The sequence below is a fragment of the Papilio xuthus genome, unplaced genomic scaffold, assembly GCF_000836235.2.
Source record: "Papilio xuthus unplaced genomic scaffold, Pxut_1.1 DF828037.1, whole genome shotgun sequence".
NCBI lineage: Eukaryota > Metazoa > Arthropoda > Insecta > Lepidoptera > Papilionidae > Papilio > Papilio xuthus.
In genome coordinates this window covers 942,281-967,302 of record NW_013530612.1, presented here as the reverse complement: position 1 = coordinate 967,302, position 25,022 = coordinate 942,281, and the positions used below count along the sequence as shown (strand labels likewise).

The 25,022-nt window shown below is 34.1% G+C and overlaps 4 protein-coding genes across 4 annotated transcripts in view; 3 read left to right on the top strand and 1 right to left on the bottom strand.

The window, feature by feature from the left end:
* Positions 1 to 49, top strand: part of LOC106114568 (uncharacterized) — a 4,071-nt gene extending 4,022 nt beyond the window's left edge. The window contains exon 8 of the mRNA XM_013307830.1: positions 43 to 49. Coding sequence (XP_013163284.1) covers positions 43 to 49 — 7 coding nt within the window. The remainder of the gene's footprint in view (positions 1 to 42) is intronic.
* LOC106114602 (gastrula zinc finger protein XlCGF8.2DB-like) lies at positions 7 to 4,309 on the top strand. Its single transcript, XM_013307868.1, has 6 exons — positions 7 to 118; positions 740 to 850; positions 1,817 to 2,020; positions 2,800 to 2,911; positions 3,417 to 3,524; positions 3,879 to 4,309. Exons 1-6 carry the CDS (start codon positions 51 to 53, stop codon positions 4,068 to 4,070), a joined length of 795 nt encoding a protein of 264 aa, XP_013163322.1. The 5' UTR covers positions 7 to 50; the 3' UTR covers positions 4,071 to 4,309.
* Positions 4,310 to 4,427: 118 nt separating this feature from the next.
* Positions 4,428 to 7,922, bottom strand: Galt (Galactose-1-phosphate uridylyltransferase). Its single transcript, XM_013307877.1, has 8 exons — positions 7,837 to 7,922; positions 7,174 to 7,337; positions 6,860 to 6,987; positions 6,426 to 6,503; positions 5,665 to 5,817; positions 5,465 to 5,540; positions 5,049 to 5,268; positions 4,428 to 4,714 (listed from the first exon to the last, which is right to left on the bottom strand). Exons 1-8 carry the CDS (start codon positions 7,856 to 7,858, stop codon positions 4,500 to 4,502), a joined length of 1,056 nt encoding a protein of 351 aa, XP_013163331.1. The 5' UTR covers positions 7,859 to 7,922; the 3' UTR covers positions 4,428 to 4,499.
* A 5,044-nt stretch (positions 7,923 to 12,966) lies between these two features.
* Positions 12,967 to 25,022, top strand: part of orb2 (cytoplasmic polyadenylation element-binding protein orb2) — a 43,594-nt gene continuing 31,538 nt past the window's right edge. The window contains exon 1 of the mRNA XM_013307974.1: positions 12,967 to 13,179. Within this exon, the coding sequence (XP_013163428.1) occupies positions 12,967 to 13,179 (213 nt within the window). The remainder of the gene's footprint in view (positions 13,180 to 25,022) is intronic.

Here is a 25,022-nt window from a genome sequence, read left to right as displayed (position 1 = left end):
GTAGAAAGAAACAGAATAAAGAAGGGCAACAGGTCAATGAAGAGGCTAAAATGTTGAGAAAACTCTTGTCAAAGACAAAATCTGGCTACAAATGTCTCTACTGTGATATGCACTTTGAGTAAGTGTTATAATACTTATTTTCTCTAAAAATAATACTTAATTCTACTTCGGATTGAACTCGCTATTATCACTATCGAACAGAAATAGAATAGTTGGGATAGATTTAGCTATATTTGTCTATCAAACAGAATTAGGATAGTTGGGATAGAATTAGCTATATTTGACTACCAAACAGACATAGGATAGTTGGGATAGAATTAGCTATATTTGACTACCAAACAGACATAGGATAGTTGGGATAGAATTAGCTATATTTGACTACCAAACAGACATAGGATAGTTGGAATAGATTTAGCTATATTTGACTACCAATCAGACATAGGATAGTTGGAATAGATTTAGCTATATTTGACTACCAAACAGACATAGGATAGTTGGAATAGATTTAGCTATATTTGACTACCAAACAGACATAGGATAGTTGGAATAGATTTAGCTATATTTGACTACTAAACAGACATAGGATACTTGGGAAGAAGTCACCCGGGAAACTTAATTTGGACCTTTTTTATTTCGGAACTCGGCCATTTGACTAATTAGTGATTATTTTTAACTGTAGGAGGTATTGGTAAAGGATTGCTAAGCAGTGGGCAGTTAAAAGATGATGATATTTTTATAGGCACACACGTTATCGTAAATCTCACATGGACAGGCATCACAGAGAACGTCTTCAGTGCGATCATTGTCAGAAGAAATTCGTCAATAGAACAACTTTAATAGGACATTTAAGGTATTATCTTCAAATGTTACAAACATGTACTAAATATAGTTCATTGATTTCACTGACTTCATTAATAAGATTACTGTGTACATCATCAACAGCTCACTATACGTCCCTTATTTAGGAGGCAACCCTAAGTGAGAGTATGTGATAGTGAATGCTGGTCCAGTGCAAGACTTCACACATTTAACTTTCTCAGATTTGTGCAGCATCACGATGTTTTCCTTCATCGTAATGACATACGATAAATGTATATATGTAAATGTATTATAACACATTGGTACATGACGGGATTCGAACCCAGGCCCTTAACCCCTGAGCCACCGACGCTCAGTACTTCTCTTTTACTGTATTACTACAATACCTAATTGACCTTGAACAGATGATTCTTTTTCCCGCGTACGTTTGAACTTAATTTTTTGTAACATTCTGTATCGTAAACGAGTGAACTGATTTTGACAAGCGAAGTGTCTTTGGATTCGTATTCTTCTCTAGTGTCTTAAGTAGGGTTTTTAAATTATCAAATCGCGTTAATTACGCTATTTCGGCAAAGGAAACAATGGATAGTGGCAGAGCCTGCTTTAACATCTTCGCACGAATTTGTCTCCTCCGGTGCAATACCACGACCACACAGAAGATAGGAATGAAGTAGAAGCAATTCCGCGTACAATCTGATGAGTGTGCGTCCTGTAGGCCTTATTTAGTCTTCTTTCCCTTCCCACCCTTCTTCTTATAAGTAAAGGATGGGAAGTGGAAGTGGACTTTCCGGATAAGAGGATGCATGGAAAGGGAATTTTTTTTCTTTCTGTACATCTTCTCCGTCGATTAAAGTTACGCAACGCATATGCAATCGCGTATGTCTATGGGCAACGGTCACTTCGCTATTTCAGCGATTTCAGGTCGCTTGTTTGCCACCTTATGATAAAAAAATGATGGCGATGGAGTGATGAAGCAACTTAACTTATCTTTCTTCAGGTTACACGAAGGTCCCTTACCACGTCAGGAATGTAACATATGTCACAAAATGGTGCGAGTTTTACAATTTAAATACCATTTACAAAGACATGAAAACAAACAGACATACAAATGTATAGATTGTAATAAAGTTTTCTCAACTTTGATGACTTACCAAGGACATCTCAAATATTCTAGGGCACACGCATCTGATCAGATTCTCAAGTAAGTGCTATAGACTATACTAGATGTACATTTTTGTACGTAACTAATAAACTCAAAAACTACTTTACTGATTAAAAAAAATACTTTCACAATTAAAAAGCTATATTTTCACTAAGTGATATAGGATATATAAATTACTAGCTGTCCCACGCGATTCCGTCCGCGTGGTAATAAAAATAAACTTAATAAGTAGCCTATGTGTTCTTCCAGACTATGTTCATGTATGGCAAATTTTAACAAAATCTGTTCAGCTGTTCTGGAGATACCTTCAAACATCCATCCATCTAAGCTTTCGCATTTATGATATTAGTAAGACGGTAAGATTATAAAGATTTGTATGTATGTAACTAATAAACTCAAAAACTACTAAACTGATATCAAAAATTCTATCACAATTAGAAAGGTACATTATCACTGAGTGACATAGAATATATTTATTACTAGATTTTTTTAATTTCCCTCGAAGATAGTCACGTTATCTACAAATTATAAGAAATTCAAACTAAGGTTTTGATTAAGTAACATTTAACTGTTGATACTGACAGTTAATACAATTTAAGAATACATAAAGTATTTCTTTAAGTTCAAACATTTTAAAAATATATTAAAAAAAATCATACTGAAATTTAAATAATTATTGTATGTCATAAAATTAAAAAATATAATCAAAAGAGTATAAGACCTTTATTGTAAAGTTTTTAGAAGGTTCTGTTTTACTTAAAAAACGTTTTTTAAAGTAACTTTTGTATAATCAACTTCAAACATAAACCATTCCCTAGGTTCTCCTGTCCTACGTGTAAAAAGGGATATCCTACACAAGAAGCAATGCAGGATCATTTCAACTACCAACATTTAGGCAAAACATCGCATAAATGTCCTATTTGTGATAAGGTAAAATAATTTTAATAAAAAGAATGAAACCCGTAATTCCATGCGCGCGAAATTAAAAAAAAACATAATTAGTAGCCTATATTCTTATATTCATCGAGATCCGTTCAGCCGTTCTGAAGATATCTTCAAACATCTATCCATTCATCATTCTATTTAAACATTTGCATTTATAATATTGACATGACAAAATAAATCCATAAACAATAAATGTCATCGTCAGTCTGTGACATGTTTAAATAATTATTCCTTTCTATTTAATTTATACAAATTATTTCATCAATAAATTCAAGTAGCCGAAAGCATTATCTACCTTTTACTATAAAAAAAAAAACAATTAAAAAAAACATTCAAATAATGTCAACATAACCTCAAAAAGACTAAACGAAAAAACTGGTAGTCAGAGAAGCAAATAATATTGTTTGAAATCTGTATTTTTATAGCTAGTTTAAAAAAATCTATTAAATACTTTATGGATAATTTTATTTTTAATTATAAACGTAACCAGCCTATAGCATCAAAAGCGTACATAGAAAGACATTTATTAAGAGTACACGGAGAGAAAAAGGAGAAACCGAAGAATCACATCTGTCAACAATGCGGGAAAGGATTCACTGCAAGTATACATTGCCCGTTTCGTATTTGTAATAATATATTTGGACCATACAGAATCCGCAATGTAACAAATCATTATGTAAAAAAAAAATTGTGTGTATTCATTGCTACTTTTATTGGTGTATTATGATATTTGAATAATAGAAAAGCAGCAATGTATTCAACGACATTGTGCTTACGATGGAGTTAGAAGTTTATAGAATATGTCAAATGTCACAATGACATATAACCTCATTGTGTTTGGACTCGTTTGAAACGTCTTAAATAGTTTTTTTTTAATTTACAAGAATATAATTTTTTTTTTTAATTTTATTTATTATATGTCGTTTATTTATTATAACCGGTTTATTTCCAGGATAAAAGATCATTAATACAACACGAAGTTATTCATTCTGGCAACAGACCATTGTCATGTAACATATGCGAACAGACATTCAAACAGAAAGCGACGTTATATACACATAAGAAAAGAGTACATAATGTAACACCAACAAAGAAAGTTCTGGAATTTATAAATGATGAAACAAAAGTCGAAGAATCTAGTTGAAATGGCATGTTACAGATAGATTGTGAATTTCGACATTTTGAAATCGGTCCAAATCAGGAAATATTTAAAATTGATACTGATTAATTGTATTAGTTTGGAAATTGCCTCGAATAAAGAAGACACATCGATTGGGAATTTCGATACTTCATAAACTGACAAGGCATGATATACAATTTGTAAAATATGTATATTACGAGTTTTTATGCTTTGTTGATATTTCTAATAAAGATAAGGTAATAAATGTTAATACATTTTAATTTAAATCTGAATTTTACAATAAATCAATGTTTTGTAAATTAATTTAGATGGAGGTTTTGTATATTACAGATAATAAATTGCACCGTTCTGGAGATAACTTGTAACAAATATCCATGCAAACATTCGCATTTATAATGTTAAAGTGAGATTATGAAAAAAAAACAATAAGTTTTAATCCTTTTTGTTCTTATAATGCACGTTACTACATTCTCTTAGTTTAGCTGCTGCTTGCTCCGGTGTTAAATCTCTTTGCGGCTGAGCCAACATTTCATAGCCCACCATGAATTTCTTCACGCTAGCGGAGCGCAGTAGAGGAGGTAGGTAGAGAGCGTGCAGTAACCAATGGGGTGAGTCTCCAGGTGTTGAAGATGGTCCTGTCGGTGCGCCTGAAATTGATTGATCGTGAATTAAACTACCAATGTATTAAAATAATGATATTTTTATACTAATGTTTAGGTTATGAAAACCCAGTATTATACTTCATTTTAAATCGAACTTTCTATTTTGTTATATTTCAGTTTCATTTTGGACTACTATGAGTTATTTTTACATTTAATGAAAGTGTCAATACTATACTAGGTACTTAAAGAACAAAAAACTTCACTTGGTTCAGGTTGGTAAACTAGGAGTTTCGATTGTGGCGTCCTCAACATATTAGGTTCTTGTAACAACGCCATCTATTGAGGTTTTTTTTATTTATATTAGTGTTTCCGCACTCACCATGCCATCCCATACTATAAGGAAAGTTGCATTGGAATAGATTATCGTATTTCGTAGTCAATTGCTTCATGATCTCAGCTAATCCTCTCTTCTGTTCTGGATTCAAGTCTGTCATCCTCTGTGGCTTGTTATTCAGTGGTAACACCATAGTTTCGTAAGGCCAAGCCGCCCAGTATGGTACTAATGCTACCCATTCTGAATTTTGTAGTACAATACGTTCCTGGAATTTAAAAAAACGTCACTGTCACTGAAATTTATCAGTTGAAAATTGAAGAAAAAAAACCGACTTCAAAAAAATATTCTCGGAAAAAATAATGTCAGTACTAAAGTAAATATTTTTTTTATTTCGGTATCCACGCCGACATCGACTCCAATGTTTCTTTCATTTGAAGTCGGTTTAAAAAATATATCCTTACCTTTTGTTCCAGTTCCTTCTCGACGTACTCCACCATCATTGATTTGCCATATTTTTTATAATAATCCAATTGACATCTGAAAATAACGAAACTATTTTATATTTGCGAAATATTTGGTGAGAGTTTGAGTTTTGAGCTCGGAAAATACTAATAACTTAATTAATTATAAAATATAATATTTTAAATTAAAAAAAACTCACCTATCCTTAACCCTGGGTTCATTGGGTAGGAAACTTGAGGCCCAGATCTGGCAGTGTGGGTGTGGATTGGAGCAACCCATTACTGCGCCTTTGTTCTCAAACACCTGCACCCATGTGTATCGACAACCCAACTCCGTCACTTGTGATATCCATCTGAGATATGTTTTACATTATGGCAAATAAAACATACTAGCTTTTGTTTATACTGCGACTATGCGCGGTATAAAAAAAATGAGTAGCCTATGTGGTCTGTACAATATCTATGATAGGTTTCAGCAAGATTCATGCAGCCGTTCTGGAGATACCTTCAAACAAACATCCATCTAACATTAGCATTTATAATATTAATAAGATAAAGAGGAAACATAAGAATCCATTGTACTACAAATGTTATTTTGGGAATGATTTCATTCGATATTAAATATGCTGAGTAGAAGTAGCCTAGGTAAATTACAAATGTGCGACGTTCATGATTTGAAGGTGACATATCCATGTAAGAGTGAGTTAAGTATTTAAGCATAAATAAAACTGCGTAAATACAATCCAAGGTTGTAATAAAAATGTAACTAAAATTATTTTTAAAAATCTAATAAGTATAAATGCGAATGTTTAGATGTATGTTTGTTAGAAGGTATCTCCAAAACGGCTACATCTCACTGAAATGTGTCATACATATAGAACATAGTCTGGAAGAACACAGACTACTTTTTATTTTTAATTCCTTACAGTCAGGACAGTTGGTATAAATAAAAAAAACTTACTCCTCTATAACAGCCAGTATTTCTTCCACGGACATAAGTGGTAATGTCATTGAAGAGTCTGGATGGAAACACATCACCCTGTAACAAAAAAATATTCAGTTTGTTTTTAATTGTCGTAACTCATAAAGAACATACATGAAGTCACAACTCATTACAACTATACTCTGTGTGCTGAAGGACTTTTAGTCCACATTCCCTTCCCACCCTTTTCTTATAGGAAGTGGATGTGACGGAGGAGACGACGTATAGGAATAAAACCTTTTCCTGTACGTTCCCTCGTCTGTCAAATAAAGGTAGGCAACGCATCTGCAATTGCAGATGTCTACGGGTAACGGTCGCTTCGTTATTTCAGCGTTTCTTGTCCGTTTGCTCGTTTGCCACTTTGCAAAAAAAAGTAATTCCCGAAGATCCCAAATTTATCTATAGAAACATACCTGCATGTCCCCTTAGCTGGTCCAGCTTGGAACAACGGATGTTCCGGTGGTGGTGGTTCTGGAACTTTCGGCAATAGCGCGGGAAAATCATTCGGGAACACATAAGTTGACGTATAATTTGGATTACGCTGGAATATTTAAATCAGTCGTGTTATAACACTATTTATTAATTAAAATCTGAATCAAATGAAACCTAATTCATCAAATTCGGTCCACATATTTAAACTAAGTTAGCTAAATTGATAAGTTGGCACATTAGCCAGAACAGTTCTCTTGTTACTGACGTGTCAACTCAAATGCGATATAAAACTAACCTGTCCGTTAGACCTGACAGCACCAGCTCGCAAGGGATTGTTCAAATCTGGTTGCTGTTCCTCAGCCGGTTGTTCTGTTTGTCCGCTCCAAGGTCGTTTGCACCGGTGAGGTGATACTAAGATCCATTCGTCTTTTAATGGATTATATCGGACATGTTGATGTTCTGGAAGTCCAGTGGAAATGGATAGGTATTAGCGTTTAAAAAAGTAAAGATGAACGTATTGACGTCACAATATGTACTGATATGAATGGAGTGGCTATAAACGTGGTAATTTGTGCCTATTTGATGTTTCTCATTTTGGCGCTGATGGTGAGGATTCGTAGAGGTGGTATGTAATCGAACTATGGATTAATATGAATAGATTTAACTGTCAAGTAACAACAGGTGCGTTTAAATTGGAACGAAGCAAAAATTGTCATTTACAAGCAAACGCCTATCCATTTATAAAGTTTAATGACAATATGGGATATCAGGCACTGTTTTAGAGTTTAGTTCAAATTCCCGCCAACACAAATGTCACTTTGACATTGCAACCACTTGCAAATAATTACGTTAATTTGGTGAGTTAATTTTATTTCGATATTTCGTTAACTTATAATAAACTATTGAATAATATTTAAAGATTAAGTTACACTAATAATTGAATACTAATTTTACATACCAGTTGGATCAAATTGATCCATTTTTCAGTTTGTTAACAAACGTCACGTTACTACGAGAAAACCGACACGAGTGCAGAGTGAAGTACAACATTATATCGATAACAGCTGTTTTAATAATGTAGTAGTCATGTCTTTTTATTTATCGATATTTTTAATAATACGATAGTAAAATAAAAGTTTTATCTTTTAACATAATATGAGTGTCCGTGCTACAAAAATCTTTTTGTACAAGAAATTTTTATTATCACTCCAATTATTAAATATAACAATATATTTTTGTTTCTTTAGCCAGTGATAAGGCACAGTCAGGTATACAGTTTCGTTAGTAGATACTTGCTTAAGTATTTGTGGTCTGAAAATAGTTTAAGTATTTAATATGTACAGAAATAAAGAACATTTCAATTATTAAATCTTACTAATGGATGGATGGATGGATGTTTGTTTGAAGGTATCTCCAGAACGGCTGAACGGATCTCGATGAAATTTGGTATAATGTAGATCATAGCGTGGAAGAACACATATGCTACTAATTAAGTTTTGTTTAAATTCCGCGCGGATGGAGTCGCGGTTGACAGCTTGTATAAAATAAAATAGTACATGCCCATGTATGATTTTATTGTAACTACACTTTGACTTTAAATAAATAATGTTTGTAGTGTTTATTTTAATTATCGATATATTTTGTACATCACTAAACTCATAGAACCATAAATTTGTTTGGGTAATGTCTGATAATAAGGCTAAAGTTATCGGCGAGTTATTTTATAACATGTTAGATAAAATGGCTTATGTTATACTAAATGTAATAACTAAACTAACATAGTTACTGTGTCAAAATCAAAATTAAGGCAAAGATTCTAAATAAAAAAAATACGATACAAAATCTTCTCTGGCTTCTTAAAAATATCCTTCGAAGCTTCATTACAATCTGTCAAGTGGTTTAAATTTGGGAGACAAACATAAAATCATTGTTTCAGTTTTCTATATTAGAAAGATTTACAGAAATATAAAACGAATAAACTCTACTGATTATAGACATTCCTTTGCCTTTAGAAAGCTATAATATCACTGAATAACATAGGCTTATTACTAGATTTTTTTTAATTCCTCGCAATCGAAGTCGCGGGCTAAAGTTAGTTGTTTATATGGAAGTTAAAAAAGTATTTGGAAAATTATGAAATTATTGAAAATTGTTGAAATACCGCCATCTATATCTTAATTAGTGAAATATTACAAAATCAGAAAGTAGGTTTACCGATAGATGGCGTGTTTTCAAAAATTGGTTATAAAAGTTCTGACCTGCATTTTTTGTACACTTTTTGATTTTCTTGCAGGAAAAAACGTTTCGAAGTTATAATTTTTGTTATAAAGTTTTATTTTAAAGTTTTCTTACTGTAAATATGTGGTAAACTTAACTACAGCAGTTAATTATAACAAGGACAAGAAGAAAATGATGATGACATTAAATCGAGGTAAGTAAAAATTTAATTCATTGTTATTTTAGGTGAAATTGTAAAAAAAACATGGCGATAGTTAATTATAATAGTTAAAAAGTAGTATAATTATTATTAAAATGGGTTATCTTTACAAGTATACTAATAATATAAAGATGAAAGTTTTGATTCTTTCTTTGTTTGCGTATTGAAGGCACCGAAACTAATAAACCGATTTGAGATATTCTATTGGGAAGCTTCACTATCCCCGGGTGACATAACCTATATTAGTGTTTTTAATACCTCGCGGATGAAGTCGTGTACAACTGCAATAACTATCCTAAACTTGTAAATGTATTTATTATGTACTTTTTAAATTATCTTACTTCTTACTAATCTTAATAATATTATTGCGTAAGTTTAAATGGATGTTTATTTGAAGGTATCTTAAGAATGGCTGAATGTATCTCGATGAAATTTGTCATAGATGTAGAACATATTATGGAAGAACACATAGACTACTTATTATTTTTTTTTAATTCCGCACGAACAGAGTCTCGGGTGACAGCTATTAAATAAAAATTCTTAAATATAACTAACTCGCACAATTTCTTGCCTCGCACAGCCGCGTTGTGGAACGGTCTGTCCTCGGCGGTATTTCCAAACCAATACGACTTGGGGACCTTCAAGAAGCGAGCATACCATTTCCTTAAAGGCCGGCAACGCATCTGCAGTTCCTCTGGTGTTGCAGATGTCCATGGGTATCGTTGATCATCTCGGTGTTCCCGCCGCGCGTTTGCCCCCTTCTCTTATAAAAAAATATATGACTACGTATGAACACTTCAAATTAAATAATGCAGATATTTTATTACATTGCGGATATTTAATATTTTGATGAACGTTACGTACTTTACGGAACTCTTTAACCTATTTCGTTAACCTAAATGTTACAATGCAGGGCGATGTTAAGGTGTTCCTACATTAGTGTGATTTTAAATTGACTTTTTATTCATATTACTCGATTAAATTGTTCATCGTTATTTGTTAACCAGATTAATGTACCTTCCATCATCTCTTTTCATCATCATTTTTATATCATAAGGTGGCATACGAGCGAGCGGCCACCTGAAATCGCTGAAATAGCGAAGTGACCGTTGCCCATAGACATACGCAATTGCTTGCGTTGCTTACCGTTAACCGACGGAGGAGAGGATGCACAGAAAGAAAATATTTTCCCTTTCCATGCATCCTCTCACCCGGAAAGTCCACTTCCACTTCCCATCCTTTCCTTATAAGAAAAAGGGTGGGGAGGGAAAGAGGACTAAATTAGGCCTCCGGGACGCACACTCATCAGACTGTAGTTGGAATAGCTTCGCACTTGAGGCCTGTCTTCTGTGTGGTCGTGGTATTTCACTGAGCGAGCCGGGACATTCGTGCGAACATGTTAAAGCGGGCTCTACCACTGTTAAAACTGTTGTTATCAATATATATATATATATATATATATATATGTGTCATAAATCTTCACAACTTTTTTAAATAGTTTAAAATTGGAAGCCCCTGTGTTCCATGGCAGAGTAAGGGGGTTTAAGAACTGTAATGTATTATGGTTAAAATAGGTAGGTGATGTCTACGTACCCTGTTAATTTGGCAAAATAAATCAGTCCCCAGCTAACCGTCGTTTGTTTCATACCATATATCACAAGAACCACTTTCTTACTCCACTGGCACATCGACCCAAAGTGGGTCTTGGCCTCCGACACAAGAGATCGTCAAAGTCGCCTGTCTTACGCCTTCTCCTGCCAGTCCATCGCTTGTAGTTCCCGCAGATCCAGCTCTACGGCGTCTCGCCAGCGGTACCTTGGCCGACCGATGGGGATGACAAGAACCGCTAACATATTCAAAAGTATCATGAGAAATAAGTTTGATTATCAGCACTTTAGTGTGTGTAGAGGCTAATAGCACAGTTTTGCAGCAAACGCGGGCCACTGCGCTATCCGCATTGAATCAATGCCACACTATCACCTGAATGCGCTGTTAGTGTCATAAAGGTCGACTTACAATTACATAATAAAGAATAGAATAATCCATTTAAAAACTTTGTACTCTAGCATCCTAAAAATATAATTAAGTAATAAAACCCTTACACTCTCTCTAGTTGTCGTCTGCGACTCCGTCCGAATGGAATTAAAAAAACTTCTTTAATAGTCTATGTGTTCTTCCAGACTATGTTCTATATTTATGACAAATTTCAACGTAATCCATGCAGCAGTTGTGGAGATAACTTCTAACAAATATCAATGTATTTATCTATCCAAACATTCCCATTTATAATATTAGTAAGATTTGGTAATACTCATGGTAAAGCCGGCTTCTTATTCTCGAGCTCAATAAAGCTTGTTATATATAAAAATTAAAAGAAATTAAAAGTAATAAAATAACAAAAAACATGCCATTCTTTCAGACATTCAAAAAATTGTAAGGTCAAATATTTCGTAGGCATTCGTAGCGCGCTACGCTTCGTAGCACTAATAGAAATTTCAACGTTTTTATTTGCTTTTTGATTGATTTAGTTATTGTTTTTTTGTTATTTCATTTTTGGTTTAATTACAAATAGATGTAAATTATTTAATAGTCTTTATTTAAAAAAAACAAGGGTTTTGCGCATTTTAAGCTTTCTACAATAATTATCGTAAAAATGTAAATAAATTCTGAAAACGTGGCCGGAGGGTCGTTTCCTCTGCATTTTTATACCGCATTCACCATGGGGAGTGTTCTGAAGAACAGTTTGCAACAATTCCTGCGACCGAGTTCCGTCATCGGACGACAAGAGACCGCTAGGTTCCCTCCACACAGTAGCGTTGTGGAACGGTCTGTCCTCGGCGTATTTCCAAACCAATACGACTTAGGGTCCTTCAAGAAGCGAGCATTTCTATAAAGGCCAGCAACGCATCTGCTGTTCCTCTGGTGTTGCAGATGTCTATCGGTGTCGTGATCACCTCGGTGTTCTAACCGCTCGTTTGCCCCCTTTCTCCTATAAAAATAACTATTTATCTCTAAAGATCGGGTTTTTTTCTTTTTGTAGGTTTGGTATTCAAAAATTCATCCGCAATTTTTCACCATCTTGCGACAAAATCTGAAATCCTATATTTAGGTTACATTTTAATGAGTTATTTTATCAACAGATGGCACTAGTTGTTTTTTAAGTTGGAAATAAGTTGAAAATGTCATGCTTGAGACATTTTCACGATTTTCCAAGCAATTATATTTCTCAGAACATATTCTTTTAAGTTATAAGTAATAAATACAATAATTAACAATAATAACTTTAAGTTAAATGCGTTTTTTCTTTTGCTTTTTAAATGCTAACTAAAAACAAGAAATATAAGTAAGTTAAATCAATTTCTCTTATCAAATTGACCTAAAATTAATTGTAAATATTAATGAAAAAAATAACATTTCAAAATGGCGTAGGAAAATGCGCGGCAACAATTTGACGCATACAGGCAAAGACTACGTACATACCAAAAGTAACTCTGCGGCTAAAGACTAAAAAAAAAACATGAAATAATTTCACCGAAAACGGAACGTCACTACAGCGATATGCGCGCGCATTTGACATCGACCCGATAGACGATAGGCTGTGTTATCGCCAGTATTCGTCCGACCGTCGGGAAGGTCGGACGCCTTAATTATATGGGCGAGTTACAGTATCCCGGCGCACCAAGCGTCGACGATGAAAGACAATATAGGGCGCCGTTCCGCCGCGCCCCGCAGTACAGGTGGCCAGCACCGCAGCCCCCGCAACCTTCTGCCTTCGCCCCATGGCGTAGGGCTCCAGCACCTCCTAGGCCTCCGGACTATCGACGTAGCGCATCTTACCCGGGCAAACCAGACGAATCTTATCAGGTATCATATGTTTTGTATTACATCGCCATACTGTTTACGTGCATTGAGAATGTTTTGCTTTCAAGTATTTAAGACGTTACACAATAATTTTTTGATTGTTTTAAACTTTAACGTTCCTTTTTAACAATCTTTTATGATATTTTACAGCACAATTTGTGATATTACTTATTAATACTAAGTTACGTAGTGAAGTATAACCTAAAAATTTACAAATTACGTATAACTTCATGATATTTATACGTTTTCAATAGAATTTACATTAAGAAATGTATTTTAAACATTTTAATATATAAATAAAAAGGTTATGTTAGATATATAGTGTAAATTAAGGACTTAATAATTTTCATATCAAAAATAATTGCGTAATTCTTAAATAACTTACAATTTGACACGTCTGTAAGATTTTAATACGTTTTATGAATAGAAAAATCTTACTTATTACTAATATTATAAATGCGAATGTATAGATAGATGTTTGTTAGATGATATCTCTAGAACAGCTGCATAGATCTCGCTGAAATTTGTCATATATGTAGAACATAATCTGGAAGAACATATAGACTACTAATTAAGATTTTCTTAATTCGACGCGGTATCGCGGGTAACAGTTAGTGTAGAGATATATGGAAAAAAGAAATATAAATTTATAATTAAAGAAACATCATTAGTCTATTTGGTCTTCCAGACTATGTTCTACATATATGACAAATTTCAGCGAGATCCATACAGCTGTTCTAGATATATCATCTAACAAACATCTATCTATACATTCGCATTTATAATATTAGTAAAATTGTAATTCCATATTACTAATACCGTTTTGTATTCATCATATGTCGAATATTAGTTAGTTTAATTAGTTTTTCCACTCATTCAACCGGAACGTATTGACATCTCGTTAATTCCGTTTGAATAAACAGAGATGGACATAGAAATATGTTTCGTTATGTACATTATTGTTAAAATGAAATATGATTTTGTTTAAGTGTACATACAGACACTCTAATTTTGTTAATTGATATAATTACACTCAACTCTATAGAGTTTACAGTTAAGATGACTTACTGCGGGTTTCTGAAACCATTATCTGTAAAAACATCCCTGTCATTATATTTGACGAAACAGAGAAAATATTCAACAAGGATTTTGATCTTGGAAACCCATGAAATAGACCGTCAAATTTATTTGATTTGTTAATCATAAGTCAATGTCTTGTGTTCGCTACTATCAGGGTTAGTTCAGAAAAGACATGGCGAGACAGCTATTTATACTTGTTTATATTGTTAGATGGGAAACGAGCAAGTGGCCACCTGAATACGCTAAAGTACCGAAATGAAGGCTACCCATAGACAATTGCAAATGCATTGTCTACCATTAATCAACGGAGGATGCACAGAAAAAGGATTCATCTCCTAAGTATTCCTCTGCCAAAATCCCCTACCCATTTCCTTATAAGACTTATGGGAAGGGAATGTGGATTAAAATTTGTCCTCCGGGACGCACACTCATCTGACTGTAGTTGGAATTGCTTCCACTTGAGGCGTGTCTTCTGTATGGTCGTGGTATTGTACCGGACGAGGCATATTCGTGTACCAAATAAATATTTTCATGAGATCTACCATTGACACTTTTTAGGGTTCCGTACCTCATAAGAAAAAACGGAACCCTTATATGATCACTTTGTTATCCGTCTGTCCGTGTGTCAAGACCCTTTTTTGACATTAATATCAGCTAGTGAGCTATTGTTTGACTTAAGTATACAGTAGGAGCGTCAGTATCTCAGGGTTGACTTGTAATCTATAGGTCCTGGCTTCGAAAAGCTATCTACCAATGTGTTACGGTAAAGGAAAACATCGTGATGCTGCACATATCTGAGAAAGTCAAATGTGTGAAGTCTCGCACTGGACCAGCATTCACTATCACATACTCTCACTTAGGGTAGACTCTACCCTCAGTAGGGACATATAGTGAGCTGATGATGTTACGTACAATTTTGTCGTTCTATACATCGGGTTCAGATGTATTCATATTGCTGTTTCTATTGTTGTCCAAAAGAATAAAAAGGATGGATATAACACGAGTCACTGTAATGTTGTTCTGGAGTAGTTAACATTGGGTATGATAGTCAAAGACAAATCTGTTGGGATTTACTTAATCCCTTTATCATAATGTTAAGCCCTTGTTTATGTATTTATAAGTTTTCTTTTATAAGTCAAAAAGTGTAGAAGAATGGCAATTATTTTTTTTCTTGTAATGATGTTTAGGCCACAGATTACAACCAGGAATAGAGCATAGGCAACTGAGTTTCTTAATTTTGCAATTAAATCTTACTAATATCATAAATGCGAATGTTTAAATGGATGGATGTTTGTTAAAAGGTATCTACAGAACGGCTAAACACATCTCGATGAAATTTAGCATAGATGTAGAACATAGTCTGGAAGACATTGACTATTAAATATTTTTTTTTAATTCCGCGCAGAGTCGTAGTCGATAGCTGTTTATTTATAAACAAAGTCGCAGTAAGTTATTAGTATTTACATAATTATATGTTCACTACATCAAAGGAGGAGGTTATCATACGTCTGTATGTTTGTTTATTCTTTTATTTGTGTTATTGCTTAACTCAGCCCCTGGTGCTCCGATTTTGATTTTTTTTAATAGAAAGGTTTTGCTTGCAAGACGGCCCATTTTTTTATTAATTTTTAAACTGACTAGAAGTTTAGTAGATTTTGAGTTTAAGTTGAAAATGCGTTACGACAATTTAGGACTTTTTTACTTTCTTCGCTTACATAGCCTAAAGTATACCTACGTAAAAATCTTATATATAAAATTCTCGTGTTACAATTTTCGTTCCCATACTCCTCCGAAACGGCTTGACCGATTCTCATGAAATTTTGTGAGCATATTAACTAGGTCTGAGAATCGGCGAATATCTATTTTTATCGCGCGGACGGAGTCGCGGGCTACAGCTAGTGATGTATAAACGAATTGTAGCTCTATATTGTTACCCGTAAATTCAACTGTTGTGACATATATAGGAAGACATATTGTCATCACTTTCATTCTCTTTGATATAACAGAGACAACATGTTTTAAGACAAGTTTTTAAGATTCTAAAATCTAAGATTTTTAAATCGATAAGTAATTTCGATTATTCGAGTTCTTCTATTCTTCTTCGTCGTTACAGTCTTGTCAGACTGGTCGTGGTCATCAAGTATCAGTGACCCGCTTTAGCAGGCGCCGCCACTCCTCTTTAGTCGCTGCCTTTTTTAGTCCACCTTATGGGCGATCTTCCTCGTGGTCTGTTGCCCTCAAATTTCCCCTGCACCACCAAGCGCTCGATAGACTCGTCATCACGTCGAGTTACTTCTATAATAAAAATATTGTAAAATAAGCGTTTATTAAATTAAATTTAAAATTAAAAAAAATTGTTATAAAAATCTGATAATAGATGGCGTTATCTCACATATTAAAGCCTAAATCAGACTTTTTTTTTAGTAAAAATTAGTATTATGATGTGTTTAATCCTAACCCATATTAAGATTAATTTCAAAATATAATTAGTCGTTCCGTAGCCGCGTAGCATCGTAGCACTGCTACGTGTCAGTAGAGCGGCGTAGCAATATCGATCTCGTTCTATGTAGGTCACAGCCCGGCCTCTACTCTACGGTCACTGGAAGAGACATTGTAAATAAATAAAAACATACTTAAGGGTCGTATTATAAAAAAAATAGATAATATTTCAAACAGACATCAACCTTTTTATACTATAAATATAACATCGGCGTAGATTTGTTACAATTTATAACTTTGAAAACAATATTATGCGTAGTTTTGCGAGTTTTTGACCAATAATGAAACACATATATCAAAAATACTGTGGTAAATTTATGGTGGGACATATAACCACTATGACTATCTTTCAACGGCGTTCAAAACTTTTTTTTTTTAAATATTATCAAATTTTTTAATTTACTAATATTTATTTTACCATTCCAACTAAGCTCTATGCTTGTACTATATAGTTTACGACAATAGTCGAATGCTGGGATTCGAAGTCTCGACCACGTCATCGGAAATCCGTACCCTTAACCATTAGGCTATTGGCAATTAAAACACGTGTTTAACTGAACAATTTCTAACTTTATATTTGGGGCTTAATTTAGAAAAACATATATCAAGCGTTTTAAGTCGTATATCCATTGTAACCCCTCAACTTAGGTTAAGCTCCGAGTCCCTTAGTGGGGACGTATAGCTGATCCATTGAAATCTTGACGAGTTAGTGAATGTTAAATATATTCAAATATTCCATCTTTGAAAAATTGAACACTCTGTATATCAATTTATTATCATCTGTACAATCAGGAATAAAAGTCTTAAATCTACATCAAAGAAATATATATAAAGGAATGTGGTGTTAGTTACACTATTTATAACTGAAGAACGGCTTTACCGATATGTCTGAAAATTGTTGAGGAGGTAGCTTAGAGCCAGGAGACGGACATAGGATACTATTTATTCATTTTTTTTCGAATTTATGTCTTTAGTCTTAATAACAATTTTGGATGCGATTGTACAACAATTGTTTAAAGCGAGCTTGTGTTTGTAATTATATCGTAAGTAGAATATTATGGGACAACCATATTCAAAAGAACGAAAGTCCCTTGACAAAAAACACAAAGAGAAATAAAAATTGCAGCTAAAGATAAAATCTATTTATAGCTCTATTCTGTACACCATCCACCCCTCAACCCCTACCACTCGTTGCCTCTTAAACCTGACCTAGAAAGCACTGTAATTAATTTTGAAGTGTATTTTTAATTAATGCAATTTCCATTTTTAATACAGCATTGTGACTTTTAAATAGAATAATTTTTATATTACAATGTGACAAACGGGCTAGCGGAATTCGCCAAAACGGCTTTACTGATATGGCTGAAAATTGTTGAGGAGGTAGCTTAGAGCCAGGGGACGGACATAGGATACTATTTATTCATTTTTTTTCGAATTTATGCCTTGAAGAGCTGTTTTTTATTTAACTTACTAATATTATAAATGCGAATGTTTAGATGGATGTGATGTGGATTGATGGATGGGTGTTTGAAGAAATGTCTAAAACGGCTGAACGGATCTCGATTAAATTTTGATCGAGGCTTGGTCTCTCCGCTAGCCAACTTGCAAAGAAGAAGAAGGAGGAAGAGGAGGAAAAACTACTAGGCTACTCAATAACTTTTTTTCAAATTCCGCGTGGACGGAGTCGCGGGCGCCTTAGCTACACTAGCTATCTAGTATCCATCCAAACATTCGCATTTATAATATTAGTAAGATTTCTATCGAGTAACACGTAAGTTAAAAACATAATGCAATTGTCCTCATTTCTCGTACAAATGCGATGTTATTTAACAATTGTTCGTGGAGTACAGTCGAAAACATAACCGCGTAACAATGTGTGTGTTTTAAAAAGCATTCCTTTCGTTTTGCGTAAATGATAACAAATGTTACGTAAGCTGAGAGATTTACGTATGCATTCTGTAATCGGGAATGCGTTGATATACAACGATAAATACATATTTTTAGATATTATTAACAGTGGTAGAGCCTGCTTTAACATGTTCGCACGAATTGTCCCGGCTCGCATAGTGAAATACCACGACCACACAGAAGACAGACGTCAAGTGCGAAGCTATTCCAAGTACAGTCTGATGAGTGTGCGTCCCGGAGGCCAAAATTAGTCCTCTTTCCCTTTCTACTCTTTTTCTTATAAAGAAAGGATGTGAAGTGGAAGTGGACTTTCCGGATGAGAGGATGCATGGAAAGGGAACATATTTTCTTTCTGTGCATCCTCTCCTCCGTCGGTTAAAGGTAACGCATATGCAATTGTGTATGTCTATGGGCAACGGTCACTTCGCTATTTCAGCGATTTCAGGTGGCCGCTCGCTCGTTTGCCACCTTTTGATATAAAAAAATAAATAAAAATAATATGTTTTAAACTGAGATTTTGACCTCAGAAATCCACGGTTAAATATATAACAGCATATTGATAACACAAATTTTATAATCAAATAATTATTATCATCAGCTCACTATACGTCCCCACAGAGGGACTCGGAGCCTACCCTAAGTTAAGGGTGATTAGGTCATAGTCAACCACGCTGGCCAAGTGCAGGTTGACTTCACACATATCTTTGAATTTCTTCTCAGATCACGATGTTTTCCTTCACCGTAAGAACGTCGGATAAATGTACATATGAAAATCTGAGATCGAAAAACACATTGGTACATGGCGGGATTCGAACCCTGGACCTGCAGATTGCAAGTCAAGTGACCCCTGAGCCACCGATGCTCCTTAGTCAATAATTAAATAATATTAAAAATAAATATATTTATAATCAAAACTGGCTGCCATGAAAGTCTATTTAAAAAAAAGAAAAACTATCTGACATTAGCATAGACAACAAATATTTTTTTCCTACCTTGGCCTAAATGCGGCAGCGATCCGCATCGCATACAGCCTATCTACATCAGAGCTAGGGTTGTCACACTTACGTTTAATATATATATATATATATATATATATATATATATATATAAAAGAAAGTGGTGTTAGTTACACTGTTTATAACTCAAGAACATCTTTACCGATATGCCTGAAAATTGGTGAGGAGGTAGCTTAGAGCCAGGAGACGGACATAGGATACAATTTATTCATTTTTCGAATTTATGCCTTGATGAGCTGCTTTTTATTTAACTTACTAATATTATAAATGCGAACGTTTAGATGGATGTGATGTGGATGGATGGATGGGTGTTTGAAGATATCTCTAGAAAGGCTTAACGGTTCTCGATGAAATTTGGCATGCGTATTGAACATAGTCTGGAAGAATACATAGGCTACACAATGTTTTTTATATATCCACGCGGAAGGAGTCGCGGGCCACAGCTAGTAATTTATAATTTTTGAATAGTGTCAAAAATAATACATATTTTATTTAAAAAAAAGTGAATTTTATTTTATATCGTAAAGAATTACATATAACATTTTATTTAGTTATTTTCTATCATTCAAGGTTTTTTTTATGTGATTATAGTTTATATAAAAATGTTTTATTTCTCAAATGTGTCAACCCTATATGGAGGCTTGTACGTGGAGGTTTCGTTCCGCAGTGGGGCCGCAGCCACGTGACCTAGTTTGTCGGGGCGCACTGCGACGCCCTGATTGGCCAGTACAACTAGTGATGTTACATGCTTATTATAAAGAAGATATTATTTTTGTATGTAACTAATAAACTCAAAAACTACTAAACTGATTTTAAAAATTCCTTCACAAATAGAAGGCTACATTATCACTGAGTGATATAGAATATTTATTATTAGTTTTTTTTATTAATTCCGCTTACTAATATTATAAATGCGAAAGTTTAGATTGATAGATGTTTGAAGGTATCTCCAGAATGGCTGCGTTATCGGTGATATTTGTCATACATATAGAACATAGTCTGGAAGAACACATAGACTACTTATTAAGTTTTTTTTATTCCGCGTGGACAGAGTCCCATGTAAAAGGTATGTCATAAATCGGATGCAGAGCGTCGGTGGCCCAGGGTTCAAGCACTTGACTTGCAATCTGCAGGTCCTGAGTTCGAATCCCATTATGTATCAATGTGTTACATACGTACATTTATCCTATGTTCTTACGGTGAAGGAAAACATCGTGATGCCTACACATATCTGAGAAAGTCAAAGGTATGTGTGAAGTCAACCCGCACTTGGTCAGCGTGGTTAACTATGGTCTAATCACCCTCAACTTAGGGTAGGCTCCGTGCCCCTCGGTGGGGACGTATAGTGAGCTGATGATAAGTTTAAAGAAGAAAATTATTTCCCTTATTAAGTTAGGCGAACTAGCTAACGTCATAAAATATTTCACTAAACAACAGTGACTTTGAGCTTGTAACTTATTAAAACAAATATCCCTGTCTTGTGTACTACGGTACATAATGGCGTGCTTCCTTTGTTGCTTTTTGATAGATTACCACTTCGGAATTTCGGTAATTAGCAAGCCATTATCGCCTTTATTACTTTTAAAAGAAATACTTTAGTAGCGTCAAAATTTCCAATTTTTATCTTCAACTAGCTGTCGCTCACAGGAATTAAAAAAAAACTTAAGTTGTCTTTGTGTTCTACCAGACTATGTTCTACGTGTATGACAAATTTCATTAAGATACATGCAGTAGTTCTGGAGATATCTTCTAACATACATCTAAACATTCGCATTTATAATATTAGTAAGATTAGAATGATGTGAGCAAAATACTGTAAAACTTTTTTTATACATATTTTTAACTCTTCAAAAATACATGGACATGCTACAAACCGTAGTATTTTGTGTCTCTAATTTTATTTTAACTTAGGATATTTATTCGAATTATGCTTCCGGAGGCCTAATTTAGTCCTCTGTTCCTTTCCACCCTTTTCCTTATAAGGAAAGGATGGGAAGTGATAGTGGACTTTCCGGATGAGAATGCATGGGAAGGGAAAATATTTTCTTTCTGCGCATCCTCTCCTCCGTCGATTAAAGGTAGGCAACGCAATTAATTGCGTATGTCTATGGGGAACGGTCACTTCGCTATTTCAGCGATTCCAGGTGGCCGCTCGCAAAAAAAGTTTGGATGGATGCATTTTTATTAGAAGGTATCTCCAGAACCCAGGCTGAAATTGGGCATAGAACATAGTCTGGAAGACTACAGACTACTTATTAGGTTTTTTTTTAATTCCGCGCGAACGGAGTCCAGGCGACAGGTTTTTAAAATAATTTTTCGATAACTCGTTAGTTCAACAATTATCATTTCCCTTATCAAATAATTAAACAATATAACATTAAATATATTGATTTGTTGTACGATAACATTCATTTGTTTTGATTTAAGTGATACGAGTTTTATAATAAAGACTAGCGGACCCGACAGACGTTGTCCTGTCTACACGTCTTTAATTCGAATATTATTTAAAATTTGACACTGCGATGGTAGCGCCGTCTGTCGGATCCAATGTAAAACATTCCAAAATCAACAACTACTAATAAATTAAAAATTAATTAAAAAAACATTGTCCAGCGGACAAAATTGTGAATCTAAACCATTCCCGGATCCCCTTGAACACACACAAAAAATTTCATTAAAATCGGTCCAGTCGTTTGAGAGAAGTTCAGTGACATACACACTCACAGAAGAATTATATATATAAAGATATATTGGTAAAAATGATAAAGAAATTAAGAAGCAAAACCGTGGTATAGGCTTGTTATAAGAAGGTAATAAATATTTGAGAAAAGAGCACTGTTGTTGTTGGAAATTGGGGAAATTTTGGTTTGAATCTATATATATATATAAAAGAAAGTGGTGTTAGTTACACTATTTATAACTCAAGAACGGCTTTACCGATATGACTGAAAATTGTTGAGGAGGTAGCTTAGAGCCAGGAGACGGACATAGGATACTATTTATTCATTTTTTTCGAATTAATGCTTTGAAGAGCTGCTTTTTATTTAACTTACTAATATTATAAATGCGAATGTTTAGATGTGGATGGATGGGTAGGCTACACTAATTAAGTTTTTTTATATATCCACGCGAACGGAATTGTTTTTAACATTATTTAAGAAAGACGAAGTCGCGGGCGTAGCTAGTGTATACGAATGTTTGAAAATATTAAGAAGGAATAGAATTTAAAAACGTTTAGTGATGAAGTTGATAACAGATGGCGCTGTAAGATTTTGATATCATTAAACTTTATTATCTTTAAATATTATTGTTATGAAATTAAAAATAATATAAGTTTAACTATAACTATATATATATAAGTATTGTTTTATTGTTATTCAAACAAAATACGTCTCGTGTATTTTAAAAACGTAAAACATTGGCCGTTATACGTTATCAATACGCTGTTTACCTACAAGGTCGGACATTTTCATCACGTGTTTGCGCTATCTCTTTCACACTTATGGTGTACGACAGAGTGGGTAAGATTCTATGAAATGGTCGAATGATTTCATATACGTTGCGTTTGATTACTTTCATACTATTATTGTGAAGTTTTATTGTTGAACTTATTGTCGCCTGCGACTTCGTCTGCACGGAATTAAAATACCTTAATAGTCTATGTGTTCTTCCAGATTACGTACTACATGCCAAATTTCATCGTTGAGCCGTTCTGGATATAACTTCATAAAATCTTTCCATCCATTTATACACCCAAACTTTCGGATTTGTAATCTCGGAGCCTGTAGGCTTGTAAGTGATGCATGTGCAGCATCACGATGTTTTCCTTCATCGTAACAACATACGATAAATGTACATATGTAATAACACATTGCTACATGACGCGATTCAAACATAGGACCTGCAGAATAGTCAATTGCTTAACCCCTGAGTATAGTATGTACTCATCATCTTCATCATCAGCTCACTATACGTCCTCACCGAGGGGCTCGGAGTCTACCCTAAGTTAAGGGTGATTAGGCCATAGTCAACCACGCTGGCCAAGTGCGGGTTGGTTAGTATGTACTATTTGATATTAATCTTTATATATATAATTCTTCTGTGCGTGTGTATGTCACTGAAGTTCTCTCAAACGACTGGAGCGATTTTGATGAAATTTTTTGTGTGTGTTCAAGGGGATCTGAGAATGATTTAGATTCACAATTTTCATCAAATATTAACTTCATATTAATTTATTCAAATTAAAGACGTGTAGACAGGACATCGTCTGTCGGCTCCGCTAGTAGTATATAAGACTAGGAAGTATATATTTTGCTTCTTTATCATACAAAAAAATTATAAATAGGTTATCAGAACCTGTAACTCGTGTCAATAACCTTATCATTCTACATAGGGTTGTCACCTCTTTGAGTTTTTTCACGATTTCAATAGTCATCCGCGAATCCTCAACGCAGAAAAAGCCTATGTGCTCATATTCATCAGCTATCACGTCAAAAAACGCAGATTGGAAGAATTAATGAGTAAATACAAAATGTATACGATTTTTTTCTTTGAATGTTACATAAAATATTAGCAGATTTTTTTATAAATTTACTAATATTTCTTTAATCATTCCAACTAAGCTTTATGCTTGTGCTAGGATAAGGTTTACGACAGTCAAATGGCGGGATTCGAACCCCCGACCTCATGGTTGGAAATCCGTACCCTTAACCATTAGGCTATTGACGCTTCAAAATTCATGAGTGTATATTTTGTTCTGATAGTTGACAGCCCTAATTTTATCATGTCCCAATTTTAATATTTAATATGATACGCTGGTATGTTATTTGTTTTTAAAAGGAAATGATAGAAATAACAGAAAATCGAAATTTTTGATGAAACATTTTACTAATATTATAAATTAGCTGTCGCCCGCGACTACGTCCGCGTGGATATATAAAAAAAACTTAATTAGTGTAGCCCACCCATCCATCAATCAACATCCATCTAAACATTCGCCTTTATAATATAAGTTAAATAAAAAGCAGCTCTTCATGGCATAAATTCGAAAAAAAAATGAATAAATAGTATCCTATGTCCGTCTCCTGGCTCTAAGCTACCTCCTCAACAATTTTCAGGCATATCTGTAAAGCCATTCTTGAGTTATAAATAGTGTAACTAACACCACTTTCCTTTATATTTATAAGTTGTGAATGTTTGTATGGACGAGGGCGACAGTAATATTATAAATGCGAATATTTAGATGGATAGTAAGAAGGTATCTCCAGAACCGTTCAACGTATGTCGATGTTTGTCATACATATAGATCATGGTCTGGAAGAACACATAGACTACTATTTAATT